The 24319-nt window shown below is 38.1% G+C and overlaps 1 protein-coding gene across 3 annotated transcripts in view; it reads left to right on the top strand.

The window, feature by feature from the left end:
- Nucleotides 1–24319, top strand: part of LOC107046297 (trichohyalin) — a 63002-nt gene that overhangs the window by 32082 nt on the left and 6601 nt on the right. For 2 of the 3 annotated variants that reach the window (XM_015268910.1, XM_015268969.1), the window contains exons 2-7: nt 15321–15457; nt 16428–16616; nt 16730–17017; nt 17123–18424; nt 19659–20261; nt 23801–24127. In XM_015268910.1, the coding sequence (XP_015124396.1) occupies nt 15410–15457; nt 16428–16616; nt 16730–17017; nt 17123–18424; nt 19659–20261; nt 23801–24127 (2757 nt within the window). In that variant the 5' untranslated portion in view covers nt 15321–15409. The remainder of the gene's footprint in view (nt 1–15320; nt 15458–16427; nt 16617–16729; nt 17018–17122; nt 18425–19658; nt 20262–23800; nt 24128–24319) is intronic. The other variant, XM_015269034.1, reaches the window with a different exon arrangement.

The raw sequence follows: 24319 nt of genomic DNA, 5'->3' as shown, positions 1-24319 counted from the left end.
ACATCATCTTTAGAGACAATTGTCATCTTTAAAGACTTCTGCACGCTATTTTTCGAGCCGCTCTTTCATTTGAGCCAAAAAAAACATGGCCGTGATTATTGAAATAATAATGAAAATAATAATAATAATAATAATGAAAATAATGAAACTTCAGGTTTCACTGAAAACGTAATGGAATTCCAAATTTTTGAGCAACAAGAAGAGGAGAATTTCCGAACTTACCTGAATGTTTAATGAAAAAATGGATATTCAATACCAAATTACGGTGAATTTTCAATTTGTCGAAAATGTGATATGCTTATCTGACTTTTCCTGATTTATGTCAATTTTCGTACAATAATTGAGTTTAAATTAACAGTTTCCATTGTTTTTTCCATAACATTCTGAATTTCCAATGTCGAAATTCCTTGAAATTTCCGTGAAATCATAATGTGATGAACATTTATAAGAATGATATCGGCATTAGAAGCAAGCGATGGTCATATTTCAGAAATATCTGGACATGTTGAGTCTTCTTGAACCAAGAAATTATCACATCAACATGTTCAAGTCATGAACACTCAGAAGTCCTCAGAAGTGCTATATTTGTCTAAAGAAACTAGTTCGATGAAGAATAAAAGAGAAAATTCACGATATATTCCCGTGCTATTACCCAGGACTTTTAATCAACTAATTGAAAATTCCAAGATGAAGATTGGATGCAGGAAGTCAAGTAAAACTAGTCAGATTCACCGTGAATTCCAATAGAAACCATTGGCCAGAATTTCTCTCTACTTTTACAGTATTATCATGAAATCATTGGCAAATTTGTATTCACGAGTGGCGTCAGAGAGGCCTGACGTGATCCGCCCTTCCGGTTCTCGAATCTGCGGACAAACGTTGGTATACAAGAGTTAAACTCTCAAGTCAACAAGGAACGAAGCGTGTCGAGGCGTGTATACGAGGCCGTATCGATGCAAATGTACCCGGTGGGTATCCAACTCGCCGTGTCCGAACATGAAAATACCCCGGCGATTGTAATAAATCCAGGCTACCAGAGTTCGTCTTAAAAACACCAAGTGGCGATTCATTTCCTCAACGCCGTCGATGATAAATCCGTTATGAAGAAGAAATTGTAGTTCTGATGAGGGGAAAAAATTGAATAATGGAGGGAAAAAAGGTGGAAAGAAAACTCGCTGCCGCACCTGTCAGGACGATTGCGTCACGAATGTGTGGATACCGAAGGTGTGTCGTATCGAGGCATTAGTCTCACCACTCACAATGCGTATGATAACGCTCAGATTGTGACACGAATGACGTACAGTGGTCTTTGTATCGCTTGGACACTTACGGTGAATTAAAAGTCGTGATTTTCAGGGACATGTCACTGATTTTCAAGAATTTATTAGGCATTATCACTCATTTTCAGAGTAATGACACGATGAGTGATGTCACGAATCGTTAAATATCCGTCGAATTCTGGAAATTTTTAGCGTGGTTAATTTCCACTGAAATTTCAGGAAATATTGCCATTGAAAAATTGAATATTCCATTAATTTTCGGTGGAAATGATCTGAAAATGAATAAAATGGTAGGTTTTTCAGTTAAATTATTCCGTGAAAATTCAGAAAATTCAGGGAAAATTTGAAAATTCATGTCATTTTGCTTCTGATTATTCATGTTCCATTGGAAATTCAATGAAGTTGTGAAATTTGAGTGAATTTCTTTGAATTCAACCTAAAACTTGAAATTTAATAACCATTTTTCCCCTAAAAAATCCAATTCAATATCACTCTCATGAGAATCTCATTTCTACTATCACATTTTACTATCACATTTTCCATGTAATTTCAAAAAATTTCTACGAGCGTACAGTAAAATTTGCCACAATTTTCTAGTTAATTTTCATCCAACGTTTCTCTCCGCAACCGATCTCTAATTTTCGGGAATCCATCACGAAATTTCAGTGATAAAAATCACCGATGATGAGGGTCATTCTAACCAGCGTCCAGTATCACCGATAATTGATGATAAATTCCTGAAAACCCGTGACATGCCCCAAGAAATCAGTCTCATGTTCCCGAAAATCAAAACTTTTTATTCTGTATCTCCAAATGGTTTGTCATTAATTTCATTCCGTGCCCCGTTATCCTCAAGGAAATGACACTCACGTGCTACAGATTCGTCTCGCTACCGTGCGCAATACATACGTGTCATCACCCCTCCCCTCCCCCAATCTCATGACGTTAAAATGTATTTTCCTTCCTATCTCACACCATAAAGTGACATCTGCCTGATTTATACACCGTAATGTGCCTTCTTATCCTCATCTCGTTGAGTACCGTTTTTTTTTCGAATCATTCCCGTCATTTTTTTCATCTTCACACCGATCAAACAGCTAATTAAATCTCACAATATGGTTTTGAAATATTGAAAGAGTCGGGAGCAATATCTGGGGTACAACGAATGTCGATTAGCGTGTGGGCGATAAGAACTGTTGGAAATGAGCTACTGGTAACCCACCAAATCCTTTCCATTCACCCTGGAACCAGTATCAAGTGAGAGCGGCTTTTGAATTCATTAGAGAAATTATATTCAATCAAAATAGCTTCAACTGGGTCAACTGGAGTCAACTAAAACGTCATTTAATTCGCTATCTCGGCCTGAACTTTAACACGATTATCGGGAGGAATTTATTTAATGCAATAACCTATCATTGATGATTAGACATATTTTTCACTCAATTAAAATCAATGGAATTGAAAATTAATGGCAAATAATGCCTTCCGTAATGCAATACGATTCACCCACTTGACAAGCTGTAACCACACACCTGAGAGCTACAGTGAAATAATATTCACGGTCCAGTTATCGTTGGGATTAGAGTCGATATCATCGACCGGAAGCAATATTATTTCAACCCAGTGTTTTTCCATCTCAGTTATGGAACGTGTATTTACTGGAGTAGTGCTAAGTGATCGTTTGTAAATGGTTTGTAACCCAGGGGGGAAGAAGGCCTGTGGCAACGACAAATGATTTCACCGATAAATTCATTGGTAAGAGGAGCGCGCAGTTGTTGAGGTGTGCTCCAGAAAGCACACTAGCTGTAATGCTTGATGTATACAGCGAGAGGAAGGCATAAGACATGTACGTTTATTATTATCCTTTTGCCTTGACGTCCGACAAAACAGCGAGGTGTAGTGGTATATGAATGAAAGAAGCGATAGGCAGACTGCCAGGAAGTTTATAAATAATCGACGGGGGTGCTCTCATCTCTTCATCGGAGTTGGAGTTGGGAGGAATTGTAAATAATGTGAGGGAGCGGGGAGAAATTGCTGCAGAGAATTGGAATCTTTGTTGGGGATTTTACTGGAGATCAATTGGTTTTATTTTGGGGGGAATTTTTACTCATTTTCGAATGTTTTGATGCGACGATTGGAAGTTTGGTGATTAGTTTGAGTTGCCTGCGCTGTTGGAAAATTTTGGCTGGAAATACCGGGACACTTTTTGGAAATTTTTATCATTTTTCACGGAAATTTCAAGGAATTTCAAAGAGCCAAAGCATCAGGTGATACACTGTTGAAAATTTTCCACTGAAATTTCAGGTAAGAGTCTTGAATATTTCTGATAAGTACTATTTCCACTGAAATTTCAAGAGATTTTGTGATTGTAAATTCATAACTTTATGAGAGATATCCGTGGCAAATGGAAATTTTAGCTTAATTATTCAGGGGAAATTAATGAAAAGTCAGGAAATTCAGAGAAATCTCTCCTTGAATTCCAGATTCCTCTGAATTTTAAGGGAATTTCTTCAAAAATTCTTGGAATTGCGAGAGATTTAAAGGAATTTCCGGAAAATTCAAGGGACTTTGGCAATGAATATTCATTTTCACTTGAAAATTGATGTAAGTTGTGAAATTTCCGTCTTTCTGGCGCTAAAAAAATGCATTCAGCCAATTTTTTCTAACAATATGCACTTTTAATAACAAAAAAATTATGAATTACATTAGGATGAAATTATAAATTTCATAGAGATGCTGAAAGACGAAACATGAGTAGGTTAATTCTCGAAGAGGAAAAATTATCAATTAGAGACTGAGAATATTCTTCATTTAAAAACCTGGAGATTATGATTCGATGAACCCAAATATTCTGAATTTAATAACTCAGATTTCCTCAGACTAAATGAAAATGTAATGAGGAATTAGAATTTTTTTGACTGATTTTTGTGAAAATCTCAACAAAGTCAATAACGAAAATTTCACTACCTCCCTTAGATTCTTAGATATTCTTCGAAAACTCGGCTAGAAGCTAAGTTGACTTAAATAATTTTACCGCTTCACTACTCATTTGTCCCAATGAATATTCATGTTAATGTCTGGCTTCCTCCTTCTGAAGTATCCGAAAACCTATTCATCAGAATTTTTTCACGCTTCATCGATTCCGAGTGATTTCAATTCCGATAATTACGTGTCAAAATTTCCTGAGTAAAATAGTACGCATCAAAGAGTAACAGTATCAAATAATTCATCCTCATGATGAAATCCCCACGTCACACGAGTGAAATCTCTCATCCACACTGGTCTGAAGATGATTTACGAACAACGATTTTCCTTTGTAATGACACGCTCGAAGTGTTTTGAGAACTCGATACGATCTCACTCCCCACTAACTCACTCAAGAATGAATAATTAACACTGGCAGGTAGAGTTCGGCCACCATGAGCGTTCCAAGACCAAAGGGAGAACAATCGGGAGCACGTGTTCAAAGTACATCGTGTTAAAAGTGAAAAACAAGAGGGAGAAAAAGAGAGAAAGAGTAATAAATAAATTCAGAAAAGAGGTACACTGGCGCCACGGGGCGAACGCAGCCATCAAGAGTCATGTTCATTTGTCTGGTTCTCTGATCTGCTTTGAAAATACAAGTCTCATGATGTGACGTGGCCAAGCAGAATACCATAATCCCCCTGGGGGCATATATTTCTGGAATATTGCTTGCTGGAGGTCTCGTCAAAACAATCCACGAGTAACCAGAATTTTCAGGGTCAATGTATCCAAAACGAGCGCAACAGTGGAGTCTAAAATTTCTCGCACACACTCGTTTGCATAATTCGTTTGTACATTGAGCATGTACTCTCTTATGTATCAGGCTCGACCTCTGTTGGTCGTAAAAAAGCGTTGAATGTTGCTTCAGCCTTAACGGCAGAATATCAAAGGCCAAACGTTTAAAATACCTACATTCTGGATCAGAAAATACCGGAGGGAGACGAGGACAGAGCAGAAATGAGAAGAGTTGGCAATTATAAGTGCGTATTTACAGTGTGTTACACCGGGATGCATTAACGGTATGTTGGAAGGGGAATACGTATCGGGTTAATTCTCTCGACTGATAGAATGTAACCGAAGATGGACACGCGTACGGGCCGATGCATTGAAACGATTCAGCTCAATCGGCCCCCATGTAGATGTGTTCTCACGTTTAGAGGCAGGCATAAGTTGTAATCATACTGATTGCTATCGGAATACATTAATTGTGAGGTATAATTGTGCATCTTGGAGCATTAATTATCTCAAGAAAGTAATGAAAATTGATGAGTCGAGCGACTGGGGATTGAACTTGTGCTCGTACTATTCATGTCAACTGGTGTTCATCCTCGATTTTCACGGCAAATTAAAAATATAATGCCGAGGAAAAAACGGAGGAATATCACTCGGAAAATAATTTCGGGAGATACAAAAATATCATTAATATTCGATCAGTACGGTAATGAAAGAGGAATTATTTTTTGTCGAAAGAAGATAATCTTCTCGAAACTATGAGGAAATTCAATAAGAAGATGGGGTCTGAATATGAAAGTAAGAATAATGATCACTGCATTCATTCAATACAAAAGCCTCTGATTCGTGATTCAGTGGCTCGAAGCTTTTAGTATTTTGAGTAAATTTCACATCTGATACGACAAAAAACGGTTTTTTGATCCAAGAAATTCCTAATTCATCGTAAAGTGCACTGTTAACGATTTTTGGCTGAAATTTTCACTACATTTTCTGCAAACTTTCGTCACATTTTAGTTCTACTGAAATGTCAAGGAATTTCGTCATTAAAAGTCCCAATTTTTATGAAAAAATTAATGGAAACTATAAATCATAGTTTAATCACTCCATGAAAATTAATAGAGATCAGCAAAATGCAGGTAAACATGTTCTTAAATTTTCAATCATTTACAAATTTAGTGTAATTTCATTCAAATTCGAGTAAGTTCGGGAATTCCCGTCTTCCCACTGTTAAGAAATTTAGGATTTTGGGAAATCTTCATTCATTCTTTTCTAACAGTGTGTTCATGTTTAAATCATGAACAATTGACGAAATTCATCCATGGTCTGTCTCATTCTACAAAGTTCTTGTCCCATTTTGAGCCATTTGTCCTCAAGAGGTGATCAATTCTACTGAAAAAAAATTACTTTTGTGATACTGAGTAGTTTTTTCTCTTAATGAAATACTTGACTCGAGAATGAAATAAATCAATTGGAATTGCGGAAAAATTCATAATAAAGATGGCATAGACAAGGACACTGGGTGAGAGACCTTCGACCCGTCGCATTCGTCATTAATGTAATCTCTACGAGTGACCAAGTGTTTATTATGGAGATGGCTTGGTAACATGCGCCAGAACCGATGTCTTGCCACGGGGCCCTTTCGTATAATTAATATGACAACGACTTTGAGCATGCAGACTCTCGATTAAATACCTCGTGCAATTCCACTGAGAAGCAGCATGTGTTTATTTAAAGCCACGTAAGGATGCGTTTATTCGATAGTATAATATTCCAATGGGGTGTTCCTGTTGCATATACAAGAGTTATGCGCACTCCAGGGTAAACCATGTTTATACGATCATGGAGCGACCAAACACACCGAGAGGATGGACAAAGATTTATCTCAAGAATTTATAAAAAAAAATTTCCTTGCTGTTTTTATCCAACACCTGTAAGTACTTCTTTATTATGGGCTATTAGAAAAATATCAAACAGGATGATTGATACTGGATGTTTAATAATCCGAGATAATCTATGTATTTCGATCGTCACGTATTTAACGATTCTTTATGACAGGAGGAAGTGGATGACGAGAGGTGTCTTTAATGTGAGACTTGTAAATGCACGATAAACGGGGTTTTTGTGGGCTTGTGTGGGTGGGCATTTCACGCATCATTTGAGGCGGTACCACTTCTCGTGCCGCTTACAATCGCAATGGCTGTTATCTTTCAAATCATCCGGTGTACCTGAGCTCTGGGTTGGGTGTCTCAATACGTTCTACATTGTTGGAAAATTTGTGAAACAGAATTGAAATTTGTGAATTGTGAAATTTTGGGGAAAAATCATTTATCTATGGAGCAGGTTCATGTCTATTGTTATTGTCGAATTAGTTTATGGGAGTCAGACAACTATTGTTTTGAATAGTCAATTTTCTAAAAATGTTATTGAGTTGAGGATTCAATTTTCGCAGTGAGTTTGAATGAAAATTCAAAATTGTGCTTCTTGGGGCTGTTAGAAATTTTAGGCCTGAATTACCGGCACAACTCTCGGAAATTTTTGTCGTGTGAGAGGACTTTCACTGGAATTTCCATGTGAGAATTCAGAATTCGATGGAAAAATCAATGGAAATTGTGAGTTTCAGTCCAATTATTCCATGAAAATTTGTAATTGAGAATTCAGCTTAATTTGGTGCTGAACATTTGTTTTAAAAATCCCATAAAGTTCGAAAATCCTTCCATTTCTGCTACCCAAAAATTTGGAACTCTATTGAATTATTGAACCGTGAATTAAATTTTGTTTACTTCCTTTTTTCATCATGAAATTTAATGTCATGTCCTTCTTTGAATTAAAAGACTATAGAATTTTTCTCAAAAATGATAAAATGACATTTTTCAACAGTCCATAACAATCCTTGAATTCAATTCAAATTCACGACATTAAAAATGAATGAGCGCTGTTCCTTCCATGAAAAAAAAAAATTCAAGTGTTTAATCCCAATTAATGACGCAGAGAGTGATCGATAATTCAATTGTTAACCCGTTGAAATCTCAATCAACAATCGTTCGCATTGTCCCCCGAGTAATCTGAGAATCTAGTGATACCGCGGAGAGAGGCCCGAGAAATAAACGAGTGAGAAGTAAATGGAGAGAAAAGTGGGAGACGATGAAACTACCACAAGGAGTCCTCTTCGCCGAGAGTAGAGGGCATCGCCCCGACCGTGACCTAGCCACCGCTTCTTCTCATACTTTCGGGCAAAGACGTCTCGTGCGCACGCTCCCCGCATCCACACGAATCTCTCTTTCTCTCTCCACCGCAAACGTACATACACACAATTTCTTGGGGTATAGTATACGGTGGGATGCGAGGCCTGACTCCATGAGACTATCCGCGTAGAAATACATAAACGTTTATGTATTTACCACGGAGCGGCTTCTGCAGCCACGAGAAGTCGTGGCTACTACACCGCGAACCCTCGCCCCTCTTTTTTATTTTTATTCTCTCCCTTTTATGTTTTATTTCCTCTATTTTTACCTCGCGCATTTACGTTCCTCTTTGCCCGTAATTTTTTTTTTTTTTTCATTTCTCGTGTGTCGGATCCGCTCCTAAAGCCTACAATGTACACATCTCCATGATTTTTGTTACTCGGATGTTGAATTTTCCCTCGAAAAATTGCACATTTGTTTGGGGAATGAGAATTTAAGAAGTGAGTGGTGTTCATAAGCTAGTGAATTGACTGCGACATTTGCCACCATCGATTAATTTACGAGGACAACTCGTGACTTTAACGATAGCCAGAGCGTCTGGGAATGCTAAAAAAAACTGAAACCCTCGGAAATGGAGAAAGAATCATCATGCTTGGAATTAAGACATGGGGAAAAAGTAGCAGTTTATTTGAGCAAAGATTTCTTGCGACAAGTTTATGACCCAGTCCGGATGTAATTTTTCTTCATGACCTCCGGTCTTGTGTACATCAATTGTAAAAATAAATTTGTAACGTTGTCATGAAGGGAAAAAAAGCCAAATTCAGGCGCTCCCGTCGTTCATTGAGAGAAGGGGACATCGAGATGAATGAATTGAGATTTTTTGAACGAAATTATTATTGGATTCTGTAGGATAACAGTTGCCACTGAATTTAAAATCTCGAAAATCGTATTATGAGTCAGTAAAAATGAATACTGCACCCAGAGGAATTACACATTCGTGTCAAATAAAACTACTCGAAATTTTTCTCTTCATATTAACTTTTTTGTTGGGAATTAATAAAATCGTATATTTACTTCAATGAAAGTGTTGTAGGTACATGAAATAAATGATTTGTTCATTTCAAATAGAATTTCTATTCGAATCAAGAGAATATTTATTTATATTTAACAAACTATTTATATTAGTACAAGTGAATAAAGTGAAGTGAGTTCATGTTCACTTGATTGAACATTTAGCGTAATTTGGTATTGGAAAAATTTGAACATATTTAAAATTTTTTAATTAATTAAAATTCAGCGTAATTTGGCACTTAATTTCAACATTTTTGACGAAAATTCAAATAAGTTGAGGAATTATCGTCCTTCTGCTCCTCAAGAATTCAGAACTTCAATGAATTCTCAAGTAAAATCAGCAATTTCATAATTTTCTCCTCCCCAAATCGAATTCAGTGTCACTTTCCTAAAATAGTATATTTCAGGGCGAGTGCCGAAGGCGACCGTGCCAGTAAAAACCCCATGGCAGTAGTCGTAAACGATATTTTTCTATCGTGATTTCCACTTTTACGAGTTTGGGGAAGGGCAATTGCCAATTCCCGGATGAGGAAAAGTGAAAAGCAGTACGGAAAATTACGAGTCAACTGTCCGTGAAATTTCAGTGTTTTTTTTCTAACCGTGAGTGTATGTACTGTGGACCGGGAATACCAACTGATCAATTCCAACGGTCGTCTCGAGGTCACACGAAAAATTATCATTACTCAAGCCTGCATGAACAAGAAAAACATGAGAAAAATACAATCGGGACAGGGGAGGGGGGAGACGTAGTGCACGATGAGGGGGCACCGGATAAATCCTCCTAAACCGTTAAAGAGACTACTTTTCTCGCGTCCCTGAGGTTCTGGCCACCAATGTACTGTTACGTCGATCAAGTTTCCTCGGTAATAAACCTGCCATTACAACCGAAGAAAATGTAACAATCAAACTGACGATTCAATTAAATGCCCCCTGTTTTACCAACATGGAGCAACAATTCCAAATAAACACTGTAAAAACGAATGAAACAGTACAAAAAGTAATGGGAATTAAATGAAAAGGATAGGGAATAGAGGACAGCCGGAGATTTAGCGGGAATCGATTACACTGGGTCCCAGGAATAATATACGGGACTGTTGGATCCTCGTTGAAGGGCTGTAATCAGCCCCATGAGTTTGTGTGTATGCATTGCCGGTCCAAACGCGTGAGATGAAGGAGAGAGAGGAGTCTTGATTGCCGAGGCATCCAATTGCCGTGTCTATATCAGCGACTCTTATTTACACCAGTGGATATCAGTGTTTGTTACGTTTGAATGCTCAACAAACGTTTATCACAGTGAACAATCGTGAAGGCTGTATTTCATTCGAGAACTTTCGTGTCACTGGATCAGCAGTTTTGAAATTCTTCGGTTGGGATATTTACATTCTTCATTTTACTACTGGTGGAAAATTACTCTTAGTTTTTATTAAGAAATTGAGAAATTTTTAACGACCTGTGTAGATGAAATTTCCGGTATTTTCCTTGGAAAGTTTTAGTAAATGGCAATTCCACGGAAGTTCAGATGAATTAAGTTATTGAAATGTAACAATCCGATGAAAAAGTCAGTGGGAAGTGTAAATTACAGATTAATTATTTTATGAAAAGGAGTGTCAGTTGTTTCTGTTCATTCTGTTGATTCCGATTTGACATTTCTCTGTGTATTTCATCTTCGCCTGATTTAATGGATAAACTGAAATATAGTGTTGAATTTTCAATTATATTCAGTATTAAATTTTCAATTATTAAATTCATGATTTTATTGAAAATTCAAATAGTTTGAGGAATTCTCATTTCAATGTCGTTCTACAATGTGAAATTTCGTTGAATTTTTCGTGAAATTTGCCTTCTTAAATTCCATTCAATGTCACTCGCCTAAAAATTACAAGTCCCACTGTCCCCGAAATCAGCCACTGGCAGAATCATATATTTTAAATAAAGTTAAATTTTGAAGAATTCAATAGTACTCATCAATTTTAAATTATTAAATTAATCACCAATTGAATATCCAAATTTCGAATTGTATCAATCAATAATTGAGTTCAGAGGATTGACGATTATTTGGCTAATCGAATATCCCTTTTAGGAAATTTATAAATACTTTCGCAATTCTCAATTTACAATTCCACATTCCTAATTATTTAGTTCATAGTCAGTTGAAAAATGTTAATTATCAGTTATTTTATAATTTCGAAATTTCAAAATTCCTCTAACAACGTACTTTTAATCAAGAAATAATTTTTTTCCGTAACGCGTGTGATAATAAAAAGTTCCTCCATTCACGTGCAACAACCCAAGAGATGTACAGTTGTTGTGACCCAGCGTGTGCGTTGATGCCCGTGAAAAACACCAAGGAAGGCAAACTCATCCAATACATTAGATCTAGACAATTGAGACAGGCCAGCCACGTCTGAGGAATGAGAAAATCGTGAGGAAACGTCAGCAAGTGACTTTCCAACTCTCCTTGAGGCATTGCCGCATAGCTCTCCACAAAAACCTCATAAAACAGGCTGTACCAAACATCAAGATATTGGTTTATGATCGCATTAATTCGACATCACATCAAAAACAGATATTCTGATTTACAATTCATTACACATTACATTTCATACCTCTTATTGTCTGCATTATCGTTTGTTTTGCAGATTCAGAGCAATGAAAATTGTAGTTTCTTCACGTTTATCGAGTAAACAGACAGAGCGTGTCGATGCTGCATAAAAAAAAATCACCAGTTGAACAGAGCCTCTACTCGGCTGCATCAAGATGAATATATACTCTTGTTTTCGTCACGGACATCGAAGAGTCGCATAAATCAGCGCCAACCTCTCCGCCTCTCCTCTCCCCTCCCCCCCTAACCATAACGATCATATTGAGATCTTCACCGAGCGTAAAATCATCTCAGCAAAGCCCGAGAAATCGGGAGAGCAGAAAATCCGATCCAATCCAAACGAAATTCGATCAGAATTCAATGGCGCTAAAGTTCCTAACGCCATTGGTAGCTCTGGCATTTGGCTCTCGTCAAGTTTTCCACGCTCGAATCGTTCCGTAAATTGTGCCGGCACAGCGGTTACGCCCGAGCAGTGGTCAGACTTCACTTCTGGAGCATCAAAACATCACTCAAAGAATCACAGGGGAAAACAAACGACACGTATCTGCGGATACAGCTTTATTTGTCGACGATTCTTACAATCGTACAATGTCGAGTGGATCGTAAAATGTGGCACGCCCTATTGAGGTCTCGTGTACAACAGCTACTGCACTAATTTCACAAAGGAGGGCGGATGCAATGTTATGGCTGAACGAATTCTTGCTCTTCCCCTCCACTTGTTCATCGCTGGCACCAAAAAGCAATATCACGGAATGAAGACTAATCACAGCAATTAGCGCGGGCGTGAATTAGTGAGAAAATATTATTACCTCTTACGTAGAGAGAGAGAGAGAGAGAGGGAGAGAGATAGCCGTACTCTCTCACTCGAGCCCACCTTCTTCATTGTTGAATCATTGCACAATACTGCTTTATCATTTTCATTCGTCACGATTTCTCAGACTATCCGACAATTTACTTAAAACATTGAATGAGAAAGAAAAATGAGTGACGGTAATACGTAAGAATTCCTAGCCACTGGGCTCTGTTGTCTGAATATTGAGGCAGACAGAACGATTGATTTCTATCAATTAAGGGGTCGAAATTGCTCACGACTTCTTGAAACTGATGATGCACAGTTGTTTTATCGCTGGAGGCTGTATTTTTCGTTGAGTCCCGGTATCTGTTGCGGTGAAGTACCGGTCTGTGAACAAAAAATTCAGCCACTACTGTACAGAATTCTCTAATTAATACGTAAGAACGTCGAAATGGAGAGATTTATAGGCTCGCGTGAGATTATTATTTTTTTGTTTCACTCGTCCTGAGTATTCTTGGCTCTCCTTTTCTCCGGGGCTTTTTTTTTCTCTCCTCCGCTCGTGAAAATTGCGAGAGATAAATGGTCGCTTGTTTGGAGGGAGATAAGGTGGGCAAAAGAGCTGATACTGAGTACAAATTCCTCGTAGGGAATCTCGGTTGCATCGAGTCTCGGCGATAACAGGTTGGGGGAAAAAAAGAGTTGGAGGGAGAGAGAAAACTGTTTTAACATTATTCGTCTTTTTCCACTAGTTCTCGAGGTATACACGATAAGTTCAGGGTAGACATGTACACATGGCGATTGGCCGTAGAGAATTCTCGGTGGTTTCACGCTGAAAACAGCAAATGAGAACGCACACAGGTTCTAGCCTTGGGTAGAGCCTCTCGTATCACTCGTTGTATTTGTGTCTGGAGACATGGGGCAACAGGACAAACACAACATTGTCAATCATTGACCTCGCAGTTCATTGATTAATGTATTCTTCTTATTTGAAGATCGTTATTGGTCGTTTATGTAAATTTGAGAAAGGAAAATTATTGTTTAGTCGGTGCTTACGTCTGACATCAAGAGTATAATTATTTTTTAAATATTTTTTTCATCACTCGTGTGTTGAGTAAAATTTTGCGATAAAAATAGGGCTCGACATTCGTGGAAACTGTGTTTGAAGTTCTTTGGCCTTTGGGAGGGTGGCGCTATGCACCTTCCACGGATCAAAAAAAAATTCTTCGCACTCGTATCGAAATGCATTATTTGTTGACACAGAAATTTTTGGCTCAATTTTGGGTGGAATTTTTTATTTTCAAATTTTAATTAATTTCATAATTGAAATTTCACTATTCGATGAAAAAATCAACGAAAATTGTCAATTTCAGTTAAATTATTCCTTGGAAATCAATAGAACCTCGCGTATCATTCGTCGTATTTGTCTCTGTAGACATGGGGCAACAGGAAAAACACAACATTGTCAATCATTCACCTTGCTGTTCATTAATTAATGCATTCTCCTTCCTTGACGCTCGTTATTAGCCGGTAATGCAAATTTTCGAAAGGAAAATTATGCGATCAGTGCTCACCTCTGAAAGCAAGAGTATAATTTGTCTTAATATGTTTTTGTTTAACGCTGTCAGAAATTTTTGGATGAAATTTTCGGTACCTTCAGAATTTTTTATTTTAACATTTCAATGAATTCCGTAATTGAAATTTTACTATTCGATGAAAAATCAATGAAAATTGTAAATTTTAATTAAATCATTTCATGAAAATCAATAGAACCTCGCGTATCATTCGTCGTATTTGTCTCTGTAGGCATGGGGCAACAGGAAAAACACAACATTGTCAATCATTCACCTTGCTGTTCATTAATTAATGCATTCTCCTTCCTTGACGCTCGTTATTAGCCGGTCATGCAAATTTTCGAAAGGAAAATTATGCGATCAGTGCTCGCCTCTGAAAGTAAGAGTATAATTTTTCTTAAAATGTTTTTGTTTAACACTGTTAGAGATTTTCGGATGAAATTTTCGGTACCTTCGGAATTTTTTATTTTAACATTTCAATGAATTCCGTAATTGATATTTTACTATTCGATGAAAAAATCAATGAAAATTGTAAATTTTAATTAAATCATTTCATGAAAATCAATAGAACCTCCCGTATCATTCGTCGTATTTGTCTCTGTAGACATGGGGCAACAGGAAAAACACAACATTGTCAATCATTGACCTCGCAGTCCATTAATTAATGCATTCTCCTTCTTTGAAGATCGTTATTACCAGGTCATGCAAATTTTCGAAAGGAAAATTATAATGTAGTCGGTGTTTACCTCTGAAATCAAGAGTATAATTATGAAAATCAGTCTACAAGCTTGCATTCTTCATGTCATGCTGTGTCCGGGATAAAGTGGCTGGAATTAGTGCCACTCACCCGAGCCATTAATTCAATCTCTCAATTCGTATCAAGAATTCGAGAAGTGTCATCGCTATAGATCTAATATTTAAACATTTTCTCGTACTAGAAAAGTGGAGAAAAGAAAGCAACGAAAGGTGAAAAATGAGGCCACGACCCTTCCATTTCCCTTTCTCTTCGACTCCCTTTTATGAATTTTTTGTTCCCTCATTGAGATTTCCTGTTTATCTTTGCAGAGGCAGAGTGTAGGATGGGCTCTTCAGTGCGAGGAATCACCCTACAGTGAAGAGGAGGTTCTTCGAGTGGTGGCGAGGAGAGTACGAGGATGCCATCCTCGCAGGCTGCCGCGACTGAGCGGCGAAACGATCGAATGGTAAATAAAAACTTTGGTTCATTTTTTTCCATTTTTCTCATTTACTTTCTTTTTCTTTTATTCATTGATACGTTCTTCCCCTACAAAAGAGAAAAACAAAAAGTTTTGCAAATATAAAATATGTAAAAACAGTTTCTCAAAAAAACTACAATTCATTTTCTAACTTCTTCAGCGAGAAGATAAAAATTATTGATGAATTGAGAGAAAAAAAGTGTAGTCTGAGGTATCGTAGCAATAGATGTGGAAAGGCAAGTGAAAATCGAAGAAACTTGACGTATAATTTTTGGATTGAACAGGTTTCATGCCTGTCCATTTGTCAAATGCATGAAATTCAGAAAATTCTTGATGAATGGAAATCAAAACACCTCGTAAAAATCCAATACATCAAGTTTTCAAGGTGGGAATGAGAAAGTATCGAAAGATACTCGATCAAAATTAAATGTACAAGAGAGAAATCGTAGAGAAATTCCATAAAAGTCATTGATAAATCCGTAACATTTACCAATAAAAAAAAATTCTCCGCACTGTTGAAAAAAATTGAAATTTCATTGGTTAATTGTTGGTAATGTCTATGAAACCGACATTATATGCGACTCAGGGGACAAAAAATCATGCAAATCCAGTGGAATTTTAAATTCTTGAGCAGCAAAAAGACGGGAATTCCCCAGTTCATTTGAATTTCCAATCAAAACATGGATATTCATCATAAAATTGCGTTGAATTTTCAATTAATTAGAAACTCAGGAATAATTTGACTCGCTGTTTTCTCATTTCTGTCAATTCTCATACCATAATTGAACTAAAATTGAAAATTTCCATTGATTTAGTCCTCAAATTATGAATTTTGAATGACCAAATTCCCAGAAATTTCCACGTAACTATCGCTCGATAAAAATTGCCGACCAAAAATGATTGTTAGTGTACTCAAATAATAAAAATAACTCCAAAATAACGACATTATTCTCACCAGATGGCCCACGAACCACCAAAGCTGAAGACAACACTGAAAACCCCCCCAAAACAAGCAACGAATCCTCTCCAATTCGTTAAAGTCGGTCCATGCTCCCTGTACCGAACAGCCCAGGAGCAGTTACAAAAGGTCCAAGAAGTAAAGAAAGTAAAACAAGAGGTGCGCGATGACCCGGAAGACTGGCAATCGGTGAGTAAAATTCCCAAACAATCTCGAATTCCCCAGCGATCATCTCCCCCATCCTCCACAGCTTCCTTATTTGATCACTCACCACCGATATTTGTTTTCTCTTCCAACCCAAGAACTTGGACAATTGGAAGAGTAGCAGGAGGAAGCGCCAAGAGCACATAATCGAGCGAGTTGTTGAGGTCAAGAAGCTTGAGCTCGAGGAACACGACAGACAGAGAAGACGAAGTAAAACATTCTCCGAGATGATGGAGGAGCGCGGCAGTAGAGGACGAAAGCTCAGCATGAGTCTCGCAATGTACCACGAGGAGGATTCAAATGACTTGAGTGATCTTGGTATTGGTACAAGCAGTGGAAAGAGCTCTGTCAGCGGTGATACCCACGACGACACACAGAGTGTTCTTGTGAGTCAACAATTCATTAGCATATTCAAATTCAATGGACTCGTTTTCAATGGCTATGCTAATTCGATAATACATACATGTGTCCCTTGTTTTATTATGTTGCAGAGCGATCGAGACAGTGAGATCGATAAGAATCACTCCGATTTGGATAATGTTACCAATGAAAATGGTAATGGTGGTACAGACAATAACAATGTTAGAGCCATTACAAACACTGGCAGTGTCACTGATGCACCGAGAAAGAAAACATTTGGCAATGGATTCATCGCTGATGATCACAGAGAGTACGACTCTGGTACAACAGCTACTGTCAGCTCACCAGAGCCCGAGGAGTACACGTACGAGGGTGCTATACGGGGCTATGTGTCCAGAGTTGCCCAGAATATACCGCGAAGATCTCTGATCGATCTGGAAGTCAAGTTGGACAGTGTCAAGACGAGTCTCTACGAGGGTAAAGGCTCCACAGATGAAGCCAACTTCCCAGTGGTGAAGGTTGACATATTGAAGCGAAGAGAAATCTTTGAGAAGGCCTCGCAAATCAACAATGACAATAAAATCAACAATAACCGATCATCCGGCGACTTCTCCAGCACCAAATCGATCAAGGAGAGACTCTCCAATCTCGATAAACAGATGCACGAGGCGGAGCAAGTAGATAAGAATACAAAGTCCTTGAACAGGCTGTCGGGTGACATGAGTTCAATTCGTGAGCGTCTTTCTCACTTGGAGAAACAGGCGACTGAACGTGAGAGTAAAATATCTCGAAAGCCGAGTATCGATGAGTTGGAGCCGGTGAGGCCTCTTAGAGAGAGGCTTTCTACACTTGAGAAGTATGCAAGCAGTGACGAGTCATGCTCACCGAGGGCTACGAGTGTCAGGCAAAATGGGAGGAGCAAGGAGGGTGAGAAGAAACCGGTGGACAAGCAGATTCTACGGTTTAATAATGATAATTCAACGCCGAGTGAACGGAGCTCATCGCCGGATTCTGAGTATAGGGCACCTCGTGCTGCTTTTCACAGGAGTCTTGATTCACTGGATGCCGATGCCTCCAGTGGGCCAGACACCTTTGAGAGGGTGCAGAGTCTTGAGGAATTGGATTACACTCAGAGATATCCGGCTTCTGCTTCATCTGCGGAATTGCTGAATGATACGGATAGAGAGGACTCGGGGATTCACACGGCTGATGTCTCCTGTTCGGTTAGTCAGGCTGATGAACCTGTCGATGAGGAGATTGTGCAGCAACAACAGGTGGGGGTTGTTGAGGTGCAGAAGGGGCCGTCGAGTGTTGATAAGGCGGATCGCGGGGAGGAGGCGACTGAGGCTGCTGGCGGTGAGAAGGAAGAGGAGGTTTTGGAGGAGAAAGGGTTTCAGGAGGTCGGCAGCCAACATTCGGCGGTGATAACTGAGGTAAGTGGTGGTGGACATATTTGCATTTGGTTTTTAGGGGTGGGTGGAGGGTCGGAAGTTCGTTTTGCTGGTTTGTCAGGGAAAGTGGATTGAAGAATGTCGAAGGACTTTGGGGGAGGGCGGATTGTTGGAGGTTTATTGAAGGTTCATGAATAGGTGAGCGGTAATTTTCAGAAGAGTGACATTACGTTCAGTTTAGAGGGAAAGATCATGACATTTGCTATTTGAAAATTTAATGAAATTTGAAATTTTTGAGGAGCAGAAAAACTGTTGAATTTCTGGGCTCGCTTGAATTCTTAATGAAAAGGTGAATATTCATTTTTCAATATTTCGGTGAGTAGCAAGTTTTAGGGGTGTTACATTAAATTGGATTGAAGGGGTAAAGATAATGAAATTTATGGTTTTACTGAAATTTCACAGTTTTGAGCAGCAGAAAAACTAAAATGCTCTTACTTCCAGTGCCTAATTAGGCGGAATTCTCGATTTATTGAAAATTTGGGAATATATTCACCTGGATTATCATGATTTCTATTTACTTTGATGGAATAATTGAACTGAAATCTACAGTTTTAGCCTTACTATTAGAAAAATATTGAAATTTCATGACTAGTTGGTGAGTAATTTTTAGAAGAGTGGCATTATATTCGACCCAGAGGAAAAGATAGTGAAATTTCAGACTGCACTAAAAATTTACTGAAATTTCACATTTTTGAGCAGCAGAATAACTAAAATTCCCAGACTTACCTCAATTTTCCATGAAAACATGAATATTCGTTATTCAATATTTCAGAATTTAACTCATTTGTCAACCACAGTATACCCATGAATTTTATTTAAAGAAATCCTTGTAAAAAAATTTAAGACCTCTCACCTGAAATTTCAGGGGTTTCAGGAATTACCTGACAGGGTATTATGACATTAAAAAAGACCTCCAACATTTTTCAATGTATTTACTACCCGAAAATTCATGCAAAGAGTTAAAAAAAGATGTATCGAAACACAAAGACTCTTCCTGTGGAAAATGTCAGAAATTTCATGAGTTCCAAAAAATCCTCCAAAATTCTTCAATACATCTATTCATTTTCATAATATTCCGAGCGAACTTTCGGACACATCTGACTGCAAAGTGGTAAAGGCTAAAGTAAAATACCTGTAGTAAACTTCATTTCCTTTCCCGGTTGTGGGTTATCATAGGTGTAAAGCATTGGTCTTTGGTATTTTCTGATTAATCCAGGGTACCGCTGCAGCTGGAACACTGCCGATTAACAAAAAACGATTTTTCCCGGACTCTTCAGTCCCAACGACAAGCATCTGTACAAGTAGTAAATTATCATCTGGTCGAACGATTGTTTACCAAAGTCCCCGAATTCCCCCGCGTAGAAGTCCGCCAGAGATAAAACTCGATCTATCGAGCTTAAATGCTTCTGAGGAAATAGCTTCACCTCTCGGTGATGCTGACACAGAGTCAAAAAGTACATCTAGTCCTCAAAAAATTCAGGAGATCAAAGATCTAGCTTCCCCCGTTAATAAACCATCGAAAATTCCCACCCCACTTCCACGCAAATCAGTCAGTGTGAAAATCAACTCAGGGACATCATCACCAAGCACACCTCCATCATCGCCAGCTAAAGTTATTCCCCAGCCAAAATTGTGCTTCAAATCATCAAAAATTCCGTCGCCTTTGAAATGCCAACAGGACGAGTGCAATCAGCCTGATGCGAATCAAGACAAGAATGTCGAACGAAGACGTACGGTTGTAGAAATATGCGAAAAAATTGTTGTGCCTCAGGGTGAAACACCCCCACTACCAGTCACCCCCTTCATCATGGTCAACGAGGTTAGGAGCAACGATCAGCAATTTAATATTGCACCACGAAAATGCTGAGCCAGATCTCTATCTATCTGCTAATACTCCTATTCGAATTCATTGCTAGAACTCTTGTAAATATTTGAGCTGGGAGGTCCATTCATTTGACGGCTAGGATTGAATTCGTTCGTTCAGTAGGGGAGTGAGGGAATATTTTATTAATTGCGAATACGCATTTCGGAACGTTCGAAGACGTGCCCTAAACAATTCACGAAATTTTGAATTTCACTGCAAATTCAATGAAATTTCAATTTTTAAGGAGTAGGAAGTCAAGAATTCGGAATATTCAGGACTAAATTACACAGAATTTTCAATTACTTCGGAATTTAAGAACATGTTTACCTGATTTATTTTCATTTCAATGAAATAACTGAACTGAAATTTGTAATTTCAGTCAAATTACATCTCCTTATTCTAAAATAATAACATAAGTCCGTCGAAATTGGAGTTTTGAGATGTCTCCTCGGATAATTTTCTATAAAAACACGTCTCTTGACACTTTCCATCACTTCCGTGCTGAATCAACTAAAAACTGTCATTTGATACACCTGCGATCATAATAATAGCCAGCAGTGTAAATAGAAACATATGGGCATAACAAATAACGGACATCTAATCAACCAAAAATCACACAACGCTAGATACTCCACAAAGTTCATTGTGATAAATGGAGTGTGACTGTCCTTGATAAAAAAAAATACATGTATTATTTATTTATTGGATGATTTAGGAGCGATTGTAACGGTTTCTCTGTAAGGTGAAATCATCTTAGTTCCAGTGGATTGTCATTCAGTGATTGTAGGCACTGAGGAACGAATACATTAAATGAAATATATGGAAACATACTTGGAAAACGATTTCTCGTGTTTCTCATTGTCATTCTATTATCAATATTTTTTTAACATACAACTCGGAATGTCAATATTTACCAACGAGTTATTTTATCTGACGTTCCGTGCGGGTGATAATTGATCTGAACCTTGAAAATTCCCCAAAAAAGTGTTAAATTGACAGAACTGAATTGTCTCCTAAGTCACTGATAAGTTATTTCCCGATCTAATTGGAAATATCAATATGTAAGAGGGTGTGCCTTTTTCAGACAATGATTTCCCCTTTTTATTCTCTTATCTTTCGACTTTTATCTGAGACGATAGCTTCCCCCCTCCGACGACATTCGCCGCAGTATCTGTCGAGTTTTTTCTGAATCATTCGCAGGCCAACTGCACGGAGAGAAATTTTCTCGAAAAATTCTAGTACGAGTATTGGAAAAAATTACAATTCACCGGCTGTGAAAAATTCTAGTGCTGTTAAGGTAAAATTTCTTGGCATTTCTGGTAAAATTTCTGGCGATTTCTGTCAAATTTTCACAGAAATGCGGGGAAAAATTCACCTTTTCTCCAATACAATTTCTAGTTCCGCCACTAGAATTTTTTCCTGGCCGTCACTTTGCGCCTCTTTTCCCGTGCTAGCACTAGAATTTTTCTACAAAATTTCTCTCCGTATGGTGATTAGGGTCAAAATTAAATTGAATTGTAGATAATTATCGTCAATGATCGTCCAGAAAATCGCTTACGTAAATAGAACTAGCGTAAATGGAAGGAATAGTAAGAGGACGGACTGTCAATTGAGCGTTGACGACATGAGGAATATTCGAAAACATAATCGAGGAGGTAAGAGATGCTGGTAACAATTAGAAAGAGTAGAATTGCGCATCCACCTGCCATGATGCAACGAAAGTTTGTGGTATTATTTGAAAACTTGGTTGCATCATGAAAAAACCGAGTGATTATTATCAACTAAACCACAACAGATGTTGGCTATCACCTGAGAGACAAAGCCATAGACAGTTTCCGGCAGTGAAAATCGATTAGGCCACGTCACATCGCTCTATTCGTACCACTAGTCTGTGTGTTTGAGCATGAAAAATTTTAGTTTCGTGTGTGTTCTGCTTATCTCTTATCTCCCTTGTTACGCAGATCAAATTGCTTCGCCAAACTCACGACACATGCTTCATTTTGCTTTTAGGTTCAAAATCCCTATCGCCCCTTCAATTTAATCAAAGTGAAATATCCAAAGTGGTTTTGAAGGATGTTGAGGAAAATGAAAACAACAGTTATATTTCTAATTGTTATTTGGGCTTCGTCAGCCTCATGACTCGATTAATGTTCAATCTAGTTGGTAATTAAACCAATTATGATCCTCAGAGATCGTCATTAATTGAGTTATCAGCCAGACGATGCTGAAATGATCTGCGAAACGTCGCAAAATGACAATTACATAAATGTTGTTTTAATGCTCTTCAGCATCTCTCGAAATTTTTGGTTATTTAACAATAATAAAAATGGATCGGACGGAGAAAAAAATTCAGGAAAAATTACCTGACAAGACGTACAATTTTTACGTGAAAGCACAGAAAAAATTCCGAGTGAAAAATGAATTTTCCCTCAATACATGTTTCATTTTGCTTTTAAGTTCAAAGTCAAATTGAAATATCCAGTGATTTCACAAGATGTTGAAGAAAATGAAAACAACACTTATATTTCTGCTTGTTATTTTGCGACGATGTGCCAACTATTTTAGCTTCGTCAGGCTCATGACTCGATTAATGTTCAATCTAGTTGATAATATAGCCAATTATGATCCTCAGAGATTACCATTAATTAAGTTATCAGCCGGATGATGCTGAAATAACCACCGAAACGTCGCAAAATGACAATTACATAAATGTTGTTTTAATGCTCTTCAGCATCTTTCGAAATTTTTGCATATTTAACAATAATAGAGATGAACCACATGGAGAAAAAAATTCAGGAAAAATGACATCATCATCAAATGACTCATCTCGTCTATTGCTCGGCTCCGCGTGTCCCTAAAAATATTACTCCACTCGTATCAACATTCCCCCTATTCACACTTGTAACGCAATACAGTATTTCCCTCTCTCTCCCGGAAATTTTATGGATCAAAGCGTATTTTTTACGTGGCGCTCCACAAAAATTCTCGCGGAGAACAGTAATATCTTCCAAGCAGCAGCGATGCCTCGCGCTTACATGAAACACCGTAATCTTTACGCGATCTCAGACAACTTTTTCTCCGCCCAGAACATTATGAAATTGAAATAATGCCACTGAATAAAAAAAGCGTATCCTCAATTCATTGATTCTTGCATGATCCATTGCACGCCACAGCTTCTAAAACCTCCCCATTTACCCTTCACCTATTCCAAAATATTCCACAAATTCAAAGCCATGAAATTGCTCAATAAATCAGCGATGAATGGAATAGCAAAATGCTGATAAGAATCTCCTAGACCCGGTGGAATCCGATCGATTCACTCTCGAGATGAGGGAGAGAAGTGCATCCCGCATTGTTTACCCCTCTCCACCTTTCCAATTTGCATAGAATGTAGCGTTGCGAAATTTGTAGTGTGCAAAATTCATAAGAAAAAAAAAGGAGGATAAAAATTCACCACCAATAATTCCGTCTCTGTTCACCTCCACCTCTGGCAGGAATCGATCGTTATCGGTAGTAGCAGCGTAGACGAGGAAATCGTAGTGCCGCGAGCCGAGTCAACAACGCCAGTCGAGCACGAAGAGGAGGTGGTTTGTACGAGCGAGTCCATGGTAGAGGTATCTGTCGAGTCCCCTGTCACTACCAGAACAAACGTCGAACAGGAGACAGAGATCCAGATTGAGTCTGATACCGAGCAAGTTGTAATGTCAATAGTCTCATTGTCGTGTGACACTGAAACCGATCACTTGGCATTTGAGGAAGTCACTGTTGCACCGGCAAACACCATGGAATTCATCGGAACATTGTCACCCACCAGCAAACAGGTGAGTGAAAAGACCCGACTCTATCAATTATCAGTCATACTTATTTGTTTATAACAGGACGCATGAAAATATGCACGCATGACGTTGACAAATTGACCAATTATTCTTATCTGTCTGACGCAAGATAGCGCGTGAATTCATTGTGTCTTCTAGACATTCGCCTTGCAAATTACTAGAACGGTGGCTGCTTTA

The sequence above is a fragment of the Diachasma alloeum genome, unplaced genomic scaffold (assembly GCF_001412515.2).
Source record: "Diachasma alloeum isolate Michigan unplaced genomic scaffold, Dall2.0 Dall_scaffold_00176, whole genome shotgun sequence".
Classification (NCBI taxonomy): domain Eukaryota; kingdom Metazoa; phylum Arthropoda; class Insecta; order Hymenoptera; family Braconidae; genus Diachasma; species Diachasma alloeum.
Note: the sequence above shows the minus strand (reverse complement) of the source record. Positions and strands in the feature narration are given on the sequence as shown.